Source organism: Lagopus leucura, unplaced genomic scaffold (genome assembly GCF_019238085.1).
Source record: "Lagopus leucura isolate 7727_CA_CO unplaced genomic scaffold, USGS_WTPT01 Super-Scaffold_100008, whole genome shotgun sequence".
In the NCBI taxonomy this organism is placed as follows: domain Eukaryota; kingdom Metazoa; phylum Chordata; class Aves; order Galliformes; family Phasianidae; genus Lagopus; species Lagopus leucura.
Window position 1 is genome coordinate 13,298,197 of NW_024962265.1, and position 22,094 is coordinate 13,320,290.

At 39.0% G+C, this 22,094-nt stretch overlaps 1 protein-coding gene across 3 annotated transcripts in view; it reads left to right on the forward strand.

The window, feature by feature from the left end:
• PRKAR2B (protein kinase cAMP-dependent type II regulatory subunit beta) overlaps positions 1 to 22,094 on the forward strand; it is an 82,085-nt gene that overhangs the window by 22,467 nt on the left and 37,524 nt on the right. For all 3 annotated transcript variants that reach the window (XR_006179256.1, XM_042872834.1, XM_042872833.1), the window contains exon 2: positions 5,808 to 5,843. Coding sequence is in view for 2 of the 3 variants with exons in the window: in XM_042872834.1 (XP_042728768.1) it covers positions 5,808 to 5,843 (36 nt within the window). In the remaining variant the exon portion in view is untranslated. The remainder of the gene's footprint in view (positions 1 to 5,807; positions 5,844 to 22,094) is intronic.

Sequence of the window (22,094 nt, forward strand, 5' to 3'; positions counted from 1 at the left end):
AAAGGAGAGCAGCTCTCTTCCATGCTTTTTAAGCCGATTTTTTTAACTTACTATAGGTTATGTATCTGAAAGAATTTGTAAGAATAAAAATAGTTGCCTGGATCTTCACCACACTTTCCTTCAAAGGTTATCCTAACCGCAGAATCCTGCACAGCCCTTGGAAGTACTTGGCACTGGGCTTGGAAAGAGTCAATGCTACTGCTCTAATGCTTCATTCTGAAAATAGGAGCTCCAGAGCTGTATCACAAGGAGTGTAAGGCAATTTTTCATTCTAGTTTTCAACTTATTTTGACTATAACGCTTCCCCCAGTTTCTTGAGAAGCTGTTCTACAGTGAAATAAAAATAATTTTCCAGACTGAAGAATGGCAAGAGGTTAAATCATCTGCAGAGCCAGTGAATGTTGCGAAATTCAGCTTTGAGTAACTGCATTTTAGGACTACAGCCTTCTGTCAGGTTGTGTATTATAAAAATTTAGATACGATGGCTATTCTGGTTTCTAGGTATTTATGTATTTGTTTTTACAGATGTGTTGATGTCTTCAGAGAGGAATAATTATGTCAGTGCAATGTTGTGGTGCAGGGGGGTTTCAAATTTGTAGATGCCATTAAAAAAAAAAAAAAAAAAGAAGAGGAAGGGAGGGTAGTTATCTTGGGATATCCCAACAGACATAACTGTTTTCCCTCCCAGTAGTACATAAATACAGATTCCATAGCAGTGTTTCATTCTCATTTTGGCTTCTCAGCCTCTACCTATAGGTCTCCCTGAAAGCACTCATTTAACCCCTCGTGCCTTACTGCCTGCAGCATGCCTGCGTATAAGGATGCCTGTGTATGCATATGCTGCCTCTGGTTATACAGCAACTCTGTAGGACATGTCTGTGCAGAGCTCCCATCTCTGTACAGAGGCAGGTCCCTCCATGTGCACATCTTATGCTTTGAGGAGCTGTGGGTTTTCATTCGAAATGAAGCTCAGTGTTTTGGAGTGGACTTACGATTCTACTGCATGCTGAGGTTTGGTTCTGAGAAAGTGAGCTGGTAGTGCTTTATCCTCACCTTTCAGGTTCTTTGACAAAGGGCTGCTTACACGGTGCGCTTCTGTGGCTGGGATTTTCCATTTTGCCTTGAGTGAGGGTCGAACTGGTGTGCTGGTCTCGAATTTTTTTTTTAATTATTATTAGTTAAAAAATAATAATCATTATTTAGAAGTATTTATTTGAGGGAAATAATAGAATATATTGCCAATGTTTCATCATTAAAATATTGCTCTTTCTTTGATTTGCATTTATTATATATATATTATATATATATATGTATAGGAAACTGTGCTGTATCTACCTACTGAGGGCTGCTCATCCTCTGAGTACTGCTTGTATTTCCTAGACTTATCCCTGCTTCTCATTGCTGTCACAGTCATCGTGGCCCTTCACCAAGAAGAGATGAGAGTCATTTTCCCACGATCCAGCAACTCCCTCCTTTGTCTGAAGCATTTCCCTGTGCTGTCACTCCGTGTACCAGGCAGAGTCTGAAGAGAGAAGGGAGAGCAGCTCTGTAGAGTAAAGCGATTCTAAAGTGTTTCAGCTCAAATACATTTTTTAGTGAATATATTGACCTATATTATATGGATTTGTTACGTGTTTTCTCTAATTTCATAGAATTACAGAATGGTTTGGGTTGAAAGAGAACTTTAAAGCCCACCATCCGTGGGCTGGCTGTTCCTATCAGCTCAGGCTGCCCAGGGCCCCATCCAACCCAGCCCTGAGCGCCTGCAGGGATGGGGCACCCACAGCTCTATGGGCAGCTTTTGTAATATTGTAATATATTTACAGGTCAAAAGGATAAATTCCCCTTTTATTAATTTTTTAAAGGAAAAAAAAAAAAAAAAAGAAAAACTCACACTTTGCATTTCTTAAAGCCCTCAGATTTGGCGGGCCATAGCCCTGAAGGCTGACTGTATTCACAAAACAGCAATACTTTGTATCTTCTGTCAGCCCTTACCACTCAGAGCAGTTTTTGCTTTGTGCAGAGAAGCTTGGACTGGTACTTGCTTGGGGCCAGCCCATGCTTGTCTGTCAGCTGGCTTGCAGATGTCAGTGCTCAAGCATAACCCCTTGTTAAATCCCAGGCAGACACTCCCTGACTTCCTAGGGAGGCTGTGTGTCTGACGTCTGCAGTGTGTTCAGCTGCTTATTCCAGGTGACATTTATGACACAAAAATCTGACGGTTTCTGGAGCAAACTCGGCTTTGAGCACTGAAATTGTGAGCCTGCAAAAAGGGGCACTCAGCACTATTAGCACAAGTTAGCTGTAGGCAGGGTGCCCAGTTAGGGAGTCTCAGCGTGGATGTTGTGCTCTTGGTGCTCTGGAACGGCCCCAGCAATCCTGTTCCATTCCTGTTACATTCGCTACCTGCAAAATCGAAATGCTTATGTTGTCTGTTTCACAGCAGTGCTGTGATGAATGCTTAATGCTCTTAAGAGGTAATATGAATGGTGAAATACACAGTGGGGAGAAGGCAGTAATTAGACAGTTATTGAGTGATGGAAATACTTTTATTGCAGTCCTTGTGCAAGTTGATGTTTTGAATACTGTGTATTCTAAGTATACTAAAACTCTTCAATCTCTTTTTATCATTTATCAGTTATTTCTGTTTACTTACTTGATTTCTATTGCCAAAATGCTTTAAAAGCTGTGCTTTTTGTACAGCTATCTGAATGAGGATTGGTGAAAATGGATTTCAGTTACCAGCAGGTAACGTTTTAGATGTGCTGTTTTCTCATCACATAGCACTGACAGCAAAACCAGTCTAGTGTGTCACACGAGGATTGATAACTTAGACAATTTCAAATAATATTTTCATCTGGATGTAGGTCTCTGAATTATTGTTATTAATTTTGGCTTTTCTTGTTGTCCTCTTTGGAAGTTTGTAATGCATTGTGGTTAAGATAAATTAGAATATGAGCAGTGGCATCTGCTGTTGGAGCAATGCCGTGCATTTGAGCAAGACCATCCATGCTTAGAATTACATCCCTTGGTCACGGTGCAGCATTCTCCCTCTTAGTCAGTTTAAAGATCAGATGTCAATGGACATGTTCTGAATTTATTCACATGCTAGTTTACCCTTTGTTAGAATAAATCCCTACGTTTTGCAACAGTGAGGTTTTGCAATCCATGGGGTGGATGGCCAGCAGCCTCGGTGTGGCCCCGCGCAGCCTGTGGAGCCAGCAGCTGGCGCTCTGCCTGTGCACCCACAGCAGCCATCTCTGCTACTGGTCTGTCCTTTGCTTTCTCAGCCAAGGCGTCTGGCTCCTGATGACCTGAAAAGATAACAGAATACTGTTTTACATCTGCAATAAAGTTCTTGTTAATCTCTCCTCTGCTCACCTTGGTCTGCTTTTCTTGCCAGCCATTGTAACTACCTGTCTGGTCATAAAGCTACTTTGTAGTGAAAATATCAGCTAAATTTCTCCAGGCTGTGAATTTCTGCTACCTTTTTATTAGCTAATATGCCCATCTTTCTGGGCAGCAAAAGTAGGTTGTAATTTGCAGCACAAGTGCAACAGAGAGGAGTTGAGCTTGCTAAATAACCACCGTGGGGGGCTGCTCCCAATCCTCCGTTCTCCCAGTGGCACATTTGGATGACTCTCACAAAATCCTCATCTGGGGGGAAAGCCTTTGCTTTCTGAACACTGGATGTTGATAAATAGCTGCTTACCACGGTTCTGAGATTCTTCTTGTATCATTCTTTTCTGTTGCTTCTTTCTCCTTTTTTTTTTTTTTTTCCCCCTCCTAAGACTAAATAAATTCTAAAATTTATTGTAAAAGAAATTTTAAATCTCTTGGTGAATTCAAATGTTTATGCAACTGGAAGTAGCTGAAAAATGAATAGTTCCTTTGACGTCCTTGTGACTTGTTTCAGAGAGGAGTCTCCAGTGGATGTGATTTGGTGCTAGGTGTCTGTTTTTGGGAGTTGTATTATTTATTGTGTTGGTAAAATGTGCTGAGATGGCTGTCTAGGGGAGTTGAATCTGCCTATCTGTGGATGATGTGTAGATCTGACAGTCAAAATATCGTCCCTGAGTTCCAGGAAGACTTTGTAGTGGGAGGACAACACAATTTTATGTTTTCTTGTTAGAAATACATCAGATTTCAATATATTTTTAGATGCGCACATCTGCTGAGAACTGCTGCTGATGTGCACGCTGGAGGTAATGGCTCAACAGCCTGATGGTGGAGGACCTGACCAGTGTCCTGAAATTAAATTGCACCTAACCCTAGAGACAAAATGAACCTTGTTCCTTTTGCAGTTTGAGAAATCAGATGGCTTTGTCTATTGCAAAACAGTAGTTGCATAAAATCTGGTGACTGCTCAATTAACGATGTTTCTAAATATCTAAAAAAGCAGAAATTAAGGTTAAAAATAACGTTACTGGTTATGCATACATCTTGTACGCCATCTTGTTCATGTATACATGTATTCAAGGTTGGTGATTGCTTATCCACAGGGGGTTTCCTTGATCCTGTAGAGCACTTTGAGCCAATGTAGTTGGATTTCTCAGTGCATTTCTTGCCACTTGGACCCATCACTGCTATATACGCTTGCAAAACCGTCTGCAGCTGTGGCTCAGAGTTTGTATCTTTGCTCTGGTTTCTTCTGCCCAGAGGAACAAAAAGTCAGTTTGCATCTCAAGCTAGTACTGTCTCTGCTATTTTTTCTCCCTAATATTGTCTTAGACTTTCAAGAAAGTCTGCTTCACATCTATGTAAAATTAATAGGGATGAGCTGTAAAAGTTCAATATTTTTCATTTTTCAATTCCATGTAAACCTTGAGAGTAATTTTTAAGGTTGAATATTAATAAGTGCTGTAAGAGCATACATTTTTAATGTAGCTGTTGCCCATGTTTGAAATTAGGTCATTCAGATTTTTTTTCTCACTCTTTATTCCAGTGCTGTTTATCATATGAAAGTAGAGTTCAAGACCAGTGTTTTATACTAATTATAAGCAGTCTGACGGCTGTGTTTGGAAGGCCAAATGTATGAACCTTTATCTATTGCATCTCTAGTAGTTCTTGTACAAGCTGATAAACCTGGAAATGACATAGAGGCAGCACACAGACCTGTGTGCTCTGAGATGGATTTTGTGATCCCTTCCAGTTGGAAAAGAGAGAGGAGTCTGATTCCAAATGTTTGCAGCATGTATTTGGAGATGTTCCAAGGTAGCACTATTAGACAATGTTTATTTGTATTGAAACTGAGTTTTCTGAGGAGCTGGGGAAGAAGGTGACCTGGGGGGACAGATTAGAGCTGGCGTTGATGCTGTATTACCTGAAGGCTTTTAAAAGTTAATTTTAAAAAGTCTTTCAGGTGGAATTGCAGATTAGTTGTTTGGAGTTTTTTTGATACGTAGGGATATCTTTATTGCTGGATTTCCTATAGATAAATTCTTTATAAATAGTTTCTGCATCTTTTTAATCCATCCTTATTTGCAGGATGCCATTGTCTATGTGCTCAATAAAAAATGGAAATTTCTCAACCAGTCATGAATAATAATAAATGCTTCCATGAAGAAACTTTGAAAAAGCTGAAAATAGCCTTGAAAATTTATTGCTTGCTACCCTACCTCTTGCAAAACTTCTTTACAATTTAAGTGTATATGAAATAAACATGAATTTCTTTGAAGGTTTACAAATAATTACTCATCACTTTTTTTTAGTTGCCACACTTTTACTCAAAGTATAACACTGTTATATGTGAAGCATGTTAGATTATTACAGAAAGAATCTAACTGAAATGTTCTGTTTTCTTTCAGCTCCAGTGATAAATCGATTCACAAGGCGGGCGTCAGGTAAGTTGGTAACTGCATGTTTCATTGGTCCTCATCACAGCTGGAGCACAACGCAGGCTGTTAATTGCCGTGTAAGATATAAAGTGACATTAATCAGATTTCTCCAGAGATGACTGACCTTGCTTTGCCTCAAATTCATTATACAGTTTACTGGAAAATGTAGCCAAGGTTTCAGATCACTGAGCTTGCTTGGGGCCTTCTTCTTGTGGAATTTATGAAAATTCTATGCTTTTCCTTTTTCCTTTAAAAAAGTTAATTCTATTGTAAATGGGATTGAAATTTGGAAGCATGAGTTGAATGTAATCCGATGCAGTGTTGTTTATTTTACCTCGTAGCTGAAACAGCAATTCAGCAGACATCTGATGAGCAAATATACAACTGGGCTAAAACTTCTGAGTTTTTTCAGAAGTGGGTTGGTTTGTATATGTGGTGTTCTATTCTGGAGAGCCATCAGACCAGGTTCTGAAATAGTATTGCCCTGCTGGTTTCTGTTGTGCTGTAAGAGTATGCCTGCCTAGCTTGGTGCTGTTCTGTGTTCTCCAGGTGGGTTTGGTTGGTGCCAACTCAGGGGGAGGAGTATTTACCTCCACCTAGTAGATGCTGCAACATGTAACAGATCCTTCCACATCATGTATCATTAAAAATTAATATTCTTGGTCTCTCCTTATTGTCCTCCTGCGTCACAGCCATCAGGTTTCCCATTTCTGAGTTAGTTCTCCTGAAGCATGAGGCCTGGAACTTAACTCTTGCTTGTCTGTTTATGAAATCCTATGAATGTGAAAGCGGGATGTGTAAGTCATTGCACAGTGTTGTCAGCTCATTACAGTCTTAAAGAGTCAGCAGAATGCGAGAAGTGTTCTGTTCCTTGTCAACTCAGTTTGAAATCTGACTGTAAAACACTTCATTTTCAACTGCAGACCATTTTCAGTAATTGTGATGAAGTTTGTATTCTGTAGTCCAGAAAGCCTAGCCAGACTTCTGGTTTTTCTGCTTGCAACCTCAGCCAGGTAGTTCTGTTCTTGTTGAGATAAAAATATTAAGTTGCTAAGGATTACTATGGAACTGTCTAGAAAATGGTGGCTTGAATATGCAGGATTTGTACGTAGTGTATGTAGCACACAGTTCAGAGAGTGATTAATTCCAAATATTATCATGCAAACAATTTTAGGCATTGATAATACCTTATAAGGTACTGCAGCATGAAACAAAAGGAATGATTTACAACTAACATTCAGTGAACAGGGCTTTATGCAAATCACATTGAATGTTTTAAGCAAGGTCTTACTGTGGCTGATTGATAGCTGACTTAAATGAATGCAGTCTTTGTAACAGATGTGTGATAAGCTTTTACATTTCAGTAGAAGAGTTTGTGTGAATAGCTAGTACTTGCTCAGGGAAAAAAAAAAGATATTTTTAATGTTCCCTGACAAGGAAATTAAAAATATGGGAGAAGTCTGAAATTTTTTGCATGCTTACTGGTTTGTGTAAGTAGTTTCTATTGGCAGCTACTACTTAATGTGTATTGTCCTTTTTGTGGAGAGAAAGAGTAGAATTACCTTATTCAGAGTAGTAGGATGAACTGTATGATGTGATCCAGATGTAAATCGTGTGAGTCAGCTTTAAGCTGCAACAAGGTAATATTGGAGTCCACTATATGCTCTATTTTATTCAGTTTCTGGTAGCTTTAATTGTCAAAGTAGCTGTTTTGCTAACAAGAAAGTCCATGAAAGGTGATAGTTCCTACTTCTTCAATACACTGTACATCTCTGATAGATATTTAGTATTCAAGAAGCTTCATACATAAAAGGCCAAATTTGAAACAAACCATGCTAATGGTACAAATATTTTATAGGAACTTTTTCAATCTTAGCCCTATTTTTTAGATGGTTACCTTTTTAAATTGGATGATTGAATACATTAAAGTAATCAAGATTACTTAGCAAATACAAAACCCAGATAGTAGCTATGTTTTAATACTTAGTAGCGTTCTGTAATCTAAGTTGATTCTCATGCTTGGGAAATGAGAGGCTGACCAAAGGCAAAGAAGGGTTTTTTCTCAGATATGGATTTCTTTTAATTTTAGGCTATTTAGCTGGGGACTAAATAATTTAAATTTTAAATTTTAAACTTACAATTTAAAATGTGTGAGCCTATTGTTTCTGGATCGTTTTTGAAGATGTCTTTCTGATGAACATTAGTGCAGGTTAGTGGTGAGTGTTCAGTGCTGTTGCATGCGGTGCTGTGTGGCATCTGATGTAGTGATATTGCAGATTGATTCTGAGAGGGTGATTTTAGGCTCCCTGCCTGTGTCACATCTCTGTCCATAGGCTTATCCTCCTGCACGAATCCAGGAGTTGTGCTGCCCAAGGGCACATTGATTAAACGAAAATGGAAATATGGGGGTTCTCTGTGTTGATTTCCATTGGATTTCCACTGACCCATGCAGGAGTTCCCAAATAACTACATCCTAAACAGTGGCAGTGGTGGCTGTGTTTGACCAGTGATGGGATGGAGAAAAGAGTTGGGCTGCCACTAATGGTGGTGGGTGCACTGACACAGGTGAGGATAAACATCAGGATAAATACCCTTAGCAAAGATGCCCTGACAGCTCTGCTCAGAGCTGCTTTGTGAGCTCTGAGTGATCGTGAAGAATCCACAACACATGGATTTCTTCACAAGGAGCAGTTAATCCTCTATGGTGGCTCTCTTGGCTTTGTCACTTCTGTTATTCTTTGGATAATTGTGTTTTATTTGGTGGTATAAGATGCAGTTATTTTTCCTAACTAAGCCTGAAATTAAGCAGCCAGGAATTAATTGCTGAAGCACCTGCTGAAAACAATGTAGTAAGGCATTTGTTATTTAACAGCTGTTCCTGTTAACATGCTGTGAAGTGTATTATGTACCAGAGGATAAAGGAATAAGTAAGCTAGGATCGATTCGTTTTCTTGGATTTCAGTTCTTAAAATTTGACTTGCTTAATTGTGTCTTCTCTGTGTTTTGCATATGTTTGCATATATACAATGTGTGTTCTATACATAAAATACACATGTATACCATAGTGCTGATGAGGTAGCTACTTGCAGGCTGGTTAATGAAGCACCATGTTATTCTAGGTATGCACAAAGAGGAATTGATATCACAGTCTTAACTTCTTGAGTTTAGCAAGGAGCAGAGGTTAACAATACATCTAAAATAAGAATGAACAATGAGACAGCTGAAATTTTATTCATTTTTCTTTTAAAATCTGGTGGAGCTTAATTAAAGGGAGAAGAATGTTGAAGTGATCAGGAGACTTGGATGGGAAGAAGGAAGATGGGAGTTAGTAGAGACAGTAGGAAGTGGAAGGGAAAGCTGTATGTTCCTTAGGTGAAAAATGCTGTAGAAGTTTACGAACAAGCAGAGGTAACCCAGAGGTCCATGCCTGAATACAGCTACTTTTTCTATGAATTACATTCATTTTGATCCGTCTATCCAAATATGAGATACCAAGGGTTGGGAAGCTGATGTTCTGTATGTTAGCAGAAGCTTTGGGTTTATGCTTTTCACCATCTTGACAGGTAGATAACCTGATAAATTATCTCATTAAGTATTGGCAGGAGTTTAGAATAATGCAGCAAAACATGCACAGATTTGCTACCAACTGAGTTTAAGTTTATATTTAGTAGATACCATTTACTGAGGCTGTTTGTTCCCATTTGCTAGTGTAATTCTACAAATGTATAGTATCATTTTAATTAAGAAATAAATTGCTCTATAAAGTTACTTCAGTTGCATATCTGCTTTTAGACTCTGAAAGACTGAGGAGAACCTAAATGAAGCTGCTCTGAGTCGGCCTTCCTGAGCTAAGAAGAACTGTAAGTAGGCTCAAGAGCATCCGTGGAGCATCAGCAACAGAGAGAAACTCCTTGCTGCTAATTTAAGAATCCCATTGTAGCCTCATGGGAAAGAAATAAATGGTGTTTTAAATATTGTTCTCTCAACCAACCAGGAGGGAGAAGTGGTTTTATTGACCTTTTCCTCCACAAAACTCTAAACCAAAATAACTTTAATGTGGTGAACAGGCGGAGTACATTGACAACAAACCTATAGGGAGAAACTGTCCCAAATACAATTGGAATAAATTTACAATCAAGCAAATATCGCCATCAAGCAAAAATTAAAAAATAAAACAGAAGGGAGCAGAGAAGGTAAAATCTTTAAGGCTCTTTGTCCATGGATTTCAGCAGAGACCTCCCAGTTTTTGGGAGGTACAAAGTGTGGGGAAGGGGAGAAGGAGGATCTCATGTGACACCAGAGGAGACCTCTGTAAGGCATAACATTCTAGGTTTGCCTCGTTGAAACACTTCTTTCTTTATTTTTCATTAGTGATAGTTGAATCGGGGAAACATTTTTTGCTTTTCCATGCTCTCCTAAGAATTGTCACGTTTAGGTACATGGCTGACTAACTGAAGATGGAGGGCTGAGAAAGAAGGAAGCAGTTTTTTTACTTCTTATATCCTTTAAAAATTGATGTGTTTAATTCATTTAGCAAGTGCTCAAATTTTGATATGGAAGGCAAATCACTTTTGTACTGTGATAATTTCTAGCTGTGCTTAGTGGCCTCTTTTCTTTTTTTCACCAGGTACTCTTACACACATTTCTCTAGGATTCAAAACTCTTTATTTGACACTACAACTTCAGCTTTACAAAACGGTGATGTTTGAAAAGAAAGGAGGAGATGCCACATGCTCTTAGTTCTTAGTTGTTTGATACATCCAAAAGCTGTGATAATAGAACTGTAGGTGTCTGGCAGTAGGTAATTTGAAGTGATACAACTCATTTTAGTTTGTTCCTGCTGAGGCCTGGCAATTATGTAAATGTTTTTCTGCAAGAATTTCTGCAGATTAGAAATATCTTCTCTTAACCTCGGCAAGTAGAAAATGCCCTAAAGGAAGCTCATGAAACTGTTTCAGATGGTTTTGAATTTTCATAAGTAAGAAATTTATTTAATGAAAGCACACTGATAAATTCCTGAGCTCCTCAAACCAGCTGTTCTTATTAAACAACTGCAGATGCACACATGCAAAGGCACAGGTATGATGAAAAACCTCACAAATATATTAGTTACAGCTCATAGCACCATTGTTTATAACGTGACAGTGTCTTTGTTGCCAGGTCACCTGTTGGATCTTCACAACCACAAATAGGACACTATTGCCACATTGGAGGCCGTACACACACACGTCGTTACACATAGGTCACATCACGTTAGTTTTCCCCGCTGCATGACCAAAATGTAGTCTTGCCTGCTGGTTGTTCATGAGTTGACAGCATCCTCATCACATGTCTGCAGAGATGGGTGTTCTTCTCAGCAGCTGCAGTTGACGCACAAGACTCACGCCTCTGCGTGTCATATGATGGATGTCTGCATTTTAACACTTCAGATGGGAGGAGGGAGGTTTAGCACAGCCCTCAAAAAAGAAAAAGTCTGGGAGCGAGTTTGCCAGAACTATTTGTCTATCCTTCATCTCTTTATGTTCGCATAAGGTACCATTCAGAAGAAAGTGACAAGATAAAAGTTTTGGGCTTCATTATTCTGAACAGATTTGTGGACTGTGAATTAGTCATGCCTACAGCAACATTTACATATACTGCTGCTAGATTTCAGCTGAATAATTTCTACAGAACATGTGACAACCTACTAAGGGAACACAGAGAAATTATACTGAATTTAGATGATGTGAGTTCTATTAGTGAAGGAATGGTTAATTGTATTCTGAGATCGTAAGTTTGGAAGAACATAGGTGATACTAGATTCACTTGAAAATATAAACTGGCATTTAGGAAGAGCAAATTGATGTTCTTAGCCAAGAATAGAATATCCCCCAGGAAAGAAGCTGAGGCTTTGAATTTAGAAAACAGATGTCACATTTGTAATTTCAATCTGAGTAAATTACAGGGGAGGAATTTGTATTCTACAGGTTAGGGGTTGACCTCCTAGAGAGGAGCTCTGCAGAGAAGCACCTGGGTGTTTCTGCTGGACAGCAGATTGGCTGTGAGCCAGCAGTGTGCCCTTGTGGCCAAGAAGGCCAGTGGTTTCTTGGGGCACATTAAAAAGAGCGTGGCCAGAAGGTCGGGGGAGGTGATCCTCCCCCTCTACTCTGCCCTGCTGAGGCCACAGCTGCAGTGTTGTGTCCAGTTCTGGGTTCCTCAGTTCAAGAAAGACAGGAAAATGCTGGAGAGAGTCCAGCGGAGAGCCACAAAGGTGACTGGGGGCCCAGAGCATCCCCCTTATGAGGAAGAGCTGAGAGACATGTGGCTATTCATCTTGGAGAAGAGAAGACAGAGGGGGGGATCTTATCAATGCTTATAAAATGTAAGAAGGAGGTGTCAGGAGGATGGGGCCAGCCTTATTTCATTGGTGCCCAGAGACAGGACAGAGGATAATGGCACAAATGGGACATAGGAAGTTCCATCAGAACGTGAGGAAAAAAACCTCTTTGAGGGGCTACAGAGCACTGGAACTGGCTGGCGGAATGATTGTGGAGTGTCTTATCTGGAGGTACTCGAAACCCACCTGGACACTTTCCTGTGCAGCCTACTCTAGCAAACGTGCATTAGCAGGGGGTTGGACTAGATGATTCTTTCCAATGCCTATGATTCAATGATTCTGTAATATTGAAAGTTTGTTGAAGAGGTCCTGTGTTAAAAATTTCAGGGAAAGAAGGCTAACTCAAATGAAATTATTTTCTCTTTTATACAGCATCACAGAATTTGGAGCTGTATGAAAGATGATGGTGAGGAATGAAGTAACTGTAAATCCCCTTTTAAATGCTTGCATAGGAGAAAGTATTGTCAAAGCATGTCAAGTCATAGAATCATAGAATCACAGAATGGTTTGGGTTAGAATAAACTTTAAAGCACACACAGTTCCAGCGTGGTGTGGGCAGGGTTACCACCCACCAGAACAGGTTGCTCAGGGCCCCATCTGAACAACTTTGGGATTGGAACATCATAGTGATGGAAGAAGAACTAAGAACTTTATTGATAGACTGGGAATTCCAGTATAGTTCTTCAAGGAGATATAAGGGCTGTCTTTTTGTTCAGTACGTTCTCATAATCTGTACATAATTTAAAATGCTCAGTTGTTGGGTTTCTTAAGCAGGACTGATTACTGAGCTGTCATGCAGTAATATTTATTGCTGAAACCTTGTTAAGCCCTAACGTAAGCATAACAGCAAGGAAAATCAAAATAGTGTTGGGATGTAATTTCACTGCCTGATGGAGCACACTAGAGAAGCACTCAAGCTTAAGGTACCACCTCAGTGCTGATTGCTGAAGGCTGCAGAAGCAGGAAGTCTTACCAAAGTCTGTGATAGCTGATAAGGGGTTGACAGACTGCAGATTTCCATGGGCTGCAGTTGTGGTGTGCTCAGGCAGACACAGCTCTACAGGTACTGTGCGTCATGATGTCAGTAGACATACTCTTTGGTGACTTCCTGCTCCTTTCACAAGGCAATCAGCAAAAATTTCACAGTCTTTGTATGCAACTGTCCCTCTTCCAGTATTTTGTGTAGATAGCAGCTGCCTCAATCACCTATTAACATTAAAGAATGAGTATCCTGAGTTTGTAGATAGGGAATTGGAACATTTATATTCAGGTCAGAATGTATGTTGATAGCTTTGCCTACATCAGGAGCTGAATGCCTTGCATGAGATTCCCGTTTTCTTTTCCTGAACAGTTTGCATCACAGTTCATATAAAGAATAGTAGCAGTAACTGTATGCACACAGCAGTTTATAGATCGGATGGTTATGTTTCTTTGCCATGTGGTGTGTCTATACTGAATTTTTTAATGTATGCTGTTGTGAATCTTGATGCTCATGTATTCTGTCTACAGACATTGTCCTGTGTGCTGTCCTGTGGCTAGCATCAGGGAAAAATGAGCCACAGAGTTCTCCCAAGAGCAGCTTCTGCTGTCAGATGCTGCAAGAACCAGTGGGATTTGTAGTGGGGCTGCACTCAGGCTGACGTATTAACAGTATGGTCAGGGTGCACTGAGCTGTGGGTGCCGTACAGCCATTGAGGCAGGGAGTGTGGTCCCTTCAGCCTGGTCCTGATCCAGGTGCCTGTTGAAAGCACAGGCGTTACTACTGAGAATGAAGAACTTATTTTGGTGGCCTGTCTCAAGACGAACTGAGGTCTGTGGGAAGTTGGAGCCTGCTCTTTCCCACCCAGTCCATAAGGAAGTGATCCAGCTTCATTTTTTAGTTTCTCTTATGTGCCTTATTAGCTTTCCAGCTCAGAAGGTCATCTGTTGTCTTCTTGATTCAGTTATTTCAGCTCCTCTAATGAAAGATGCTCTCTGTGAAACTTTACCCTTTCTGAGTCATTGCATCAATACCATTACTCTTCTATGCTACAGAATATTGTTCAACAGTGGTATTCTTTTTCAAAAGAAAATTGACTTGGTCTCATGGAGGATGCTGAAACTAGATGATCTCTACGGTCACTTCCAACCCAAACCATTCTGTGATTCTATGAAACCAAAGCTTACATTATTCATGTACCACATCTAGAACTTTTTAAGTGGTCCTCTTTAAGCATTTGTTTAATGGTAGGCAGGCTTTTGTTATTATTGGAGATTTCCTTTATTCAACCAGCGAATGCTGGAATGTAGATTCTAGCAGTTTGTATCCAGGTGTTTCCTTGTATAGATGATCAGTAGAGAATGAATACAAAATTTTCAGGGCCTGTTGTAGCTTTGGGAATAGGGTCATAGTTGGAAGTTAATTTCATGACAGGTTTTTAGGTGTGGTTGTGCTTAAACTGGTTTGTTGTTACGCTTCAGAAGTAGATAGAAACAGAGGAGATGTGTTAGGTGCATGCTATGAGGCACAGCATGAATGGACTGATGAGGGAATGGACAAAAAAAGACAAGGAAGGGAAAGATAGTGGTAGAAGTAAGTATGTGAGTTGAGTTGTGCAATAGTTGTGCAATAGGCTGCCATGGAGAGGAGCTATCATTTGTCTCAAGGTGACAGGGAGGGGATGGAATAAATAATTGCCTTAATTTTTGCACACGCAAATATTTATGCTGGGCCTTGGGAAAAGCTTTCTAACTAAATGCTTAGGTATTAAGAAGTACTATGGATTTAAGAAACAGTAAAGACTTTTCTTCAGTGATAGGAATGTAATTCATACTGCAGCATTGCGTAGGAATGATTTAGTTGATTTCATGAGATTTCCTCCATATTTAGTATGATTGTTTAAGTGTATTTGGGAGCATGTATTTCTAGATTGCATGTCATAGACCAATTAAACTGTACAGAGTAATTATTTCAAAATTCTGCAATTTGGCATAATGATGGCAACCTCTTTAGAATACAGATGCGTAGTTAATAATTTCTGGATTCAGAAACTACTGCATACGCACCTCTATGGGAAACTGATTTTTCCTTCTGTTTTCCTTCCTTCCTTTCTCTTTGGAAGATAGTCTACATATAGTTTTGTATTGGTAGAATGATATATAATTTTTTCTACTATCTGAGTATCTTTCCTACTATACGTGGAATATAAACTGGGGATTGTGGTTGAATTATGAATCAAATTATTATTTTACTATCCAGTCAGTGTGTGATGAAGTGCTCTGATATCCCAGTGAGGTATGGAACTGTTGGACTGACACACTGATCCCTTTAAACTGATTCTGTGTGTGTAACTAGTAAATAAGGCGGAGTGAGGGAAAGTGCCACAAAATAGCTCGTGTCCACATGCATGGCCCTTCCCACAGCCAGCAGCGTGCCCGCACCCATACTGCTGTTTGGGAGCAGTCCCCTGTCCTGCCTTGACTGTGGGCACAGCATCTGAGCCCACGCTCCCTGTGCCTCCTGGTGTCCTGAGGTCAGTGTCGTCTTGTGTTCTGCTCGAGGGGTGGAGACTGGAGAAGGGTCTATCTAAAAAGCTAATTTGTTTTCCTCTTATTTTAGGCAGAACAATATTTGACTCTTTGGAATTCACTGATGTAAAACTTAATCTTTCTTACAAAGCAAGTTCATTATGGACAAAGAGGAGATCTTGTTATGTAACCAAGTTGTGGAGAATAAATTCCACAGAAGACAGGTTTTCCAGACAAAACAGACTTTGTACAAAAATAAATATAAAAATGATGCCAACTGTTCATATTAATAATAATAAGTATGGCTGTTATTTATCTGCAAGCAGTAGCTTGCAAATGTCGATGATTATTGAATAAATGTACCAAGATTACTTAATAGATGCTCTCAGACTGCAGTGACCACTGATAAGCTAGTGTATACAAAACACAAATTTTTCTGTGTTGGATTTTAATTTCTCTTCTTGTTATAAGTAGGTTTTCAGATCAGTAGTTCCTCTCTTGCACCCAGTTAACATCTGACAGGCAGCAAATTCCTCCTCTGTCTGGCAACATATAGCTCATACATGTATCCTGTTTTGTCATGTCCTGCCTGTAAGGGAAGGCAAAGAGTAGCCTGCTTCTGAGTTTACTTTCACCACTGATAGTCTTAGCGTTCCCAATAACACATCAGAATCTAAATATGATTAAAAAATCTAGCGACCTTCTGGTGAATTTATCAGGTTCTTTGTAACTCAGGATTTTTAAAGGAATAAAATAATTGCTATTTATTTGAATGAGTATGGATATTACTGAAATAATAGGAAGTGTTTTAAATTGATTTTTGGAGCAGACTTCTGCTCATAGAATCAGAGTATTGCTTTGGTTTTAAAAGACCCTTATCACTGTACATTCCAACCACCAACCTAACACTACCAATTCTATCACTAAACCATATACCTTAGTGCCACTAGATGGTCATTAATCTGATATTTAATATTTAATCTAATTTTTCTTGTTTGAAATTTTTTAGTGCCTGCTTCTATTATAAACTGAACTTTGGTTTCCACACTACTTTATTCATTAACATTTCTCTTCATATTAGGGGGATAAGCTACCTCCACTATAGGTAGTAGAGTATGAATTATAATATTTGACTAATATCTGCTGGCCAGATCTCTAAAAGCATTCCATCTCTGATTTCTTGTGGTGTGAGTTGGTGTAGTTGTTTTTTTTTTTTTCTGAAGGATAAGAGATGAATAGGTATGTTTTACCCATTAGGTAATTCAAAATTGAATAATAATTCTTGCAGAATGGTTTTTTAGCACGTTTTCTTGTAGAACACCACAATGCAACTGGCTTGACTTTCAACTTCCAAATTTGTCTGCCAGATATTTATCCACTGCTTCTTGTAAATGCTGTGGAGTCAAAGAAAGGAGAAAATGAAATATCTTTGCTAATTTATGCACACTGTTTATAATGTACACCTGCCTGATGTTTTGCTTCTTAAATGGTCTTTCAGTTCCACATGTTTCATAGGAACATGATACCTGACTACTGTGGTGTGCTTTTCAGTTATTAGAATAAAATGCCCTTTGTCAAAGCACAAGCCCAAGGCTCTGTGGCATCAACACTCCCTACTTCCAGCCTCCAAACACCATGCCAAATAATCCTGTTCTGCAACATCTTTGCTTCATACATCTCTATCGTGTATCTGTCAGAGTTGCTTCTCCTTTAGTTTGAAGGAGGTTATAGTCAAATTTAAAGCCTGGGGGGAAATATGGCTTAATGAACAAAGAGAGCATATCTGATTTTTAAAAATATTTATTTATTTTTGATCAGTGGATCCCATAAATGCCTCCAAAGTCATTCATACTCCTGTTGAATGTCCATGTACATTTACCAGCCAAGCAGATTAGTAGCTTCCAGTAAAGATTTTGTTGTCCCACTTGATGTTTTGATTTTAATGAACATTTTCTGACTTTAGATAGAATTGCTATAGGAGTTGAAGACATTCACAAATGAATTTAAACCTTATTTTTTAGCTTGGAATCATATCTTCTTTAGCCCAAGTGCACCTTTTCTCCTTTCTTATCTTCCTTTCTCTCCTACATAAGACTGCGACAAATCTTTGAAAAGTTTATTGAATATCTAGTTTTTAAATCTATTATGTATATATACATATGTACACACATATGTTCTTTCAAATGGAGTCACTGTTGCTATCACACTACTATGTACAGTGTATTAATGCTTGTGGATCCTTGATCTTCCCACAGTAGATCTGTTTCACTGTTGTACACTAATGAAAATGGTTATGACCATTGCATACAAATAGCTGGGACAGAACAAAGCATGGCTAACTAGATTTGTACTGTGCATGGTTGTGTTTTAGCAGCATGAAACTACAGTGGATCAGTGCAATGCATTTTCCAGCAAGGGATGAATGCTTTTCTTCTGCATGTACCATTTTATTCCTGGTTGTGCTGTACGTTTATTTGCTTAGTTACTGAGGAATGTGCTTAACAGATCTTGAATGCAGTATCTCTCTGCATTCTCTGTATAGAATATGATTTTATCTTACACTGACTGTGTAAGGACAGGAAGAGTCCTCCCCATTGATGCTTGATCAGGTGGCAAACAGGAGAATCTGGAGAAGAATCTGCAGTGGTGTTTGTATGTGCATTAAACAAATATGTGTGCCTTTTATTATAAGAAAACGGTGTAAGAATTATACAGGGACCAACCATAAATTTGAAAACCTCTCCTCAGTTTGTTTCAGAAATTCCTCTGAATAAATATTTATCGTATTTTTTTCTTTATATACGTGTCACTCAAATTCTTTTTATCCTTTAGAGGAAAAAAAAAGTTGCATCAGTGCAATGCATCTTAAGGTTGCTATGCTAATGATATAGAACAATAGCAGAAAAGTGAATAATTCCCATTCATATTCTTTTCTGCTAGCTGTTTTGTGCAGAATTGAGAGAATATTTTCTACTGACTCACATTGCTGTGAAGAATTATTATGAGCATGCCAGAATGAAAAATTGCCATGTGCCACATTCATTCATGGAGAAAAAAATAAAAAATAAAAAAAATTATGCATGTATTTGTTACATATTTAAAATAGAAAGTGGAAATTGATCTGAGAATAAAGAAGAATGAACCAGTCAGCAGAAGCTTTGTTTACTTTTCACGTTGACTCTCAGTGCATGTGAGGATATCCTTCCCCTCTTCATGCGCAAGGAAATACTGAAAATGTGTCTATTATTACAAATAACTAGTTTGTCTCAGGACTTCATTCAGCCTATGAGTCTCTTAGATGAAGCATCAGCCTTACACTGCAACAAAACTGGAAGTTCATCCTTTTAAAGTTTCTGTGCGTGCGGTCTATTAGATGAAGAGTGTGTCTTTCAAGGCAGAAATTCCAAATCTACTTGCCAGTGTTGATCTTCCCTGCTATCACAATATTTTGGAGATACAGCTTTGGAGTGAGAGTGTTGCAACAGAAAAGTTCTCTATGAGCTGCAGAGTTAAAACACAAAAGAATCCTGAGCCAAGGCTTACTTTCAGTGCAACAGGGAGAGGCATCTTTCCTGTTTGTTCTCCTGCTGGCTTTGATCTGGAAACTATTTTCACAACTGTTTTGGGTGAGTCTAGGGAACACCTCCCAATTGACCAGGTTGCTCACAGCCCCATCCAGCCTGGCCTTGGCTTTGTGTTTAGACTCTAATGGACTCTGTCAGAGGATCAACCATGAGTAGACAAAAATGTTCGGGTATTTATTTGTATAAAAGGTGGAAATAATGACTTCCTCCACAAGATTTATCTGCTGTACTGTAGGAGTTTTAGGCACATCACATGGAGTCAGTCACATTTCCTCATGGTCATTATGAAGGAGTGCTTCAGATGCAAAGCACACGAGAAAGAAGAAATACTTTCACCTACTGCACAATGTAATTACATTGAAGAAGGTTAGATCCTAATCTCAAAGATCTCTGTGTGCTCCTTAGATCTGTGTATTGATGAGTAATTACAGGGGAGGGTCTGAGTTGTCATCAGATTTCAGTAGTGCCCCAAGACCCTGGTACGTGGTTGCATGTTGGCAAAGACTGTACATTTTCTAATTAAATTTCTTACTTGAGTAAGTCAAACCATGTGAGAAGAGCAAGTACAGAAGCCCCCGGCGGACCGGACCTCGATCGGGGACAACAGCCTCATACTACTTCTTAGTATGTATGTATTAATCAGCCCTGTTAGGTATTAATCAGCTGATTTTTTGCATATGTCATCCAAGAAACTAGTCTGCTGAAAGAATGAGGAAGGGTAAGTGGTACTCTTTCAATGGATCAATTCCAGAAATGTAATCCACTTCTAAAGGATAGGAGAAGTACACGGAAAAATGTAAGAGGTTGTTGAACTGTGGTCAGTCACCTATCACAGTAGCAAATCAGAGACAGAGGTGAGTGATGTGGTGTGACAGCAGCTAATGCGCTGGGTTAGGGAGGATCCTGAAGAGGAGAACAGGAAGCCTGCACTTTATACAGTAGAAAAAAAAAAAAGAATTGGGGGGAGAGGGGGAAGTTTGAAATCCGTTGCACTGCAGCAGCTCTTGTTCAATGAAAACCATCTTCATGCCTGCACTGAGCAAATACCCATTGCTGCAGAGAACCTGGTATCAAAGGGAAGGGTAATTAAAATGCATAATGACATAAAAGCTGGGCTGCATGAAGGAGACAAAGGCTGCCTACTACTAGCGAGTGATTTGCTGCAGTCTGACAGAAGGATAATTCTGTATTGCTGTGCCAGAACTGTGCTTTTGCTGATGCAGTTGTGTACTCATGTATTTCTCACTCCCAGAAGCTGGGATCTGGGATGCTGTTTCCTGCAAACCTCCTGAACTGAACCTGGCTGTGAAAAGGTGAAGAAACCCCATAAATTTAGATTTGACAGTAATAGCATGAATAACAGAATGGTGTGTCTGGAGAGAGCTAAAGGAGTGACCTCACGAGGACAATGAAATAATTTATAAAAAAAAGATATTTTTTCAGATTTACAGGATGGTGACCTTGTGTCCTTCTCATGTAAGAGCTTACATGGAACAGAGAGTTCTTGGTCTGGGGTTATGGTGAGAGAAGAGGTAAAAGCTGTGTGGTGGCCATAAATCCTCCAGTGAGTGTGAGTGGAGCAGAGCATCTGTAGCAGGGAAGGGACCACATCTGCACGCACACACGCTCACATGCATGCAGCTTTTGTCATATATATGTTTCTCTTGTGACTGAATAATAGCTAATTGTACAGTGTTTGCAGCAACGTGTGCGTTCATACCTGGCACACAACCTGATATTTTACATTTTCTAGGATTTTTAATTACTTAAATCCAGTGGAGTATCTTAATATTAGCATAGTGAGATGCTTGAACTTAGGTATACTTACTATTTTATTTAAAAATAAAATGATATGAAAAAAATATTTAATAATAGATGCAACACAGTAAGTAATGTTATTTACTAAAGTGTCTTAAAAGCTGTGCTGCGTTTTGCCCTATACTGTTCTATTATGTATTTTCACTTTCTAGGTACGGTTGTTTCTATTTTCTTTCACAACACTTCATGGGGATTCCTGATTTTGTTGTCCATAAAGCCCTGCTCAGCGTCATCTCATGGGGCAGACAGACATGTACTGATTTTATTTTTTTATGTTCAGTTTCTGTTATTACTTTTACATCTTAAGTTTATTTCCTTCTGGAAGGGCAGCACGGTTTCAGAGGTGCTGTTTGGCTTTCTCCATCAGTTGCTGTGGCAATGATTTATCTATTTTATTTTTTATTTTTGTGGTATTTTGGTGATTCAGCTGGGGAAAAAAAGACACTTGAAACCATGGTATAGTTCAATGATGTTTCTTTGAAATGCACTACAAGAGCCAGTGATATCTATAATTCTAGCATTCTCATACATTTCTAGCAAATGATTTTTAGGATGTAATATTTTGTGGTTTATTTTTAGCCATAATGTTTTTCTTGTTTGAAGTTTGAGCAGATTTCTTTCCAGTTCTGCGACATTTTCAAGGCTGAAACAAAATCAGTTTTTGAGTAACGTGATTTTAGTTTAATGACCATGTATGTGACAAAGTAGCCTTTAAAATGTATGGTTAGAAGCTCCTCATTAAAATTGAATTACTGAAAATAGAAGAAATTGTTTGCCAAAAGTTAGCGCTGGCTGATTGTGAGTAATGTTTTTCTGTCTTGAATTCATTAAGCCTATATTTTCAGGACTAGACCTTTTTTTTTTTTTTAAGTACCAAGTAACTCTCACCAATTTTAGTGTGGTCGAAGGTGCCCACTTAGATGGAGGGTAGGCGGCATGCAGTTACATTGTGAAAGAGAGGAAGGAGATTTC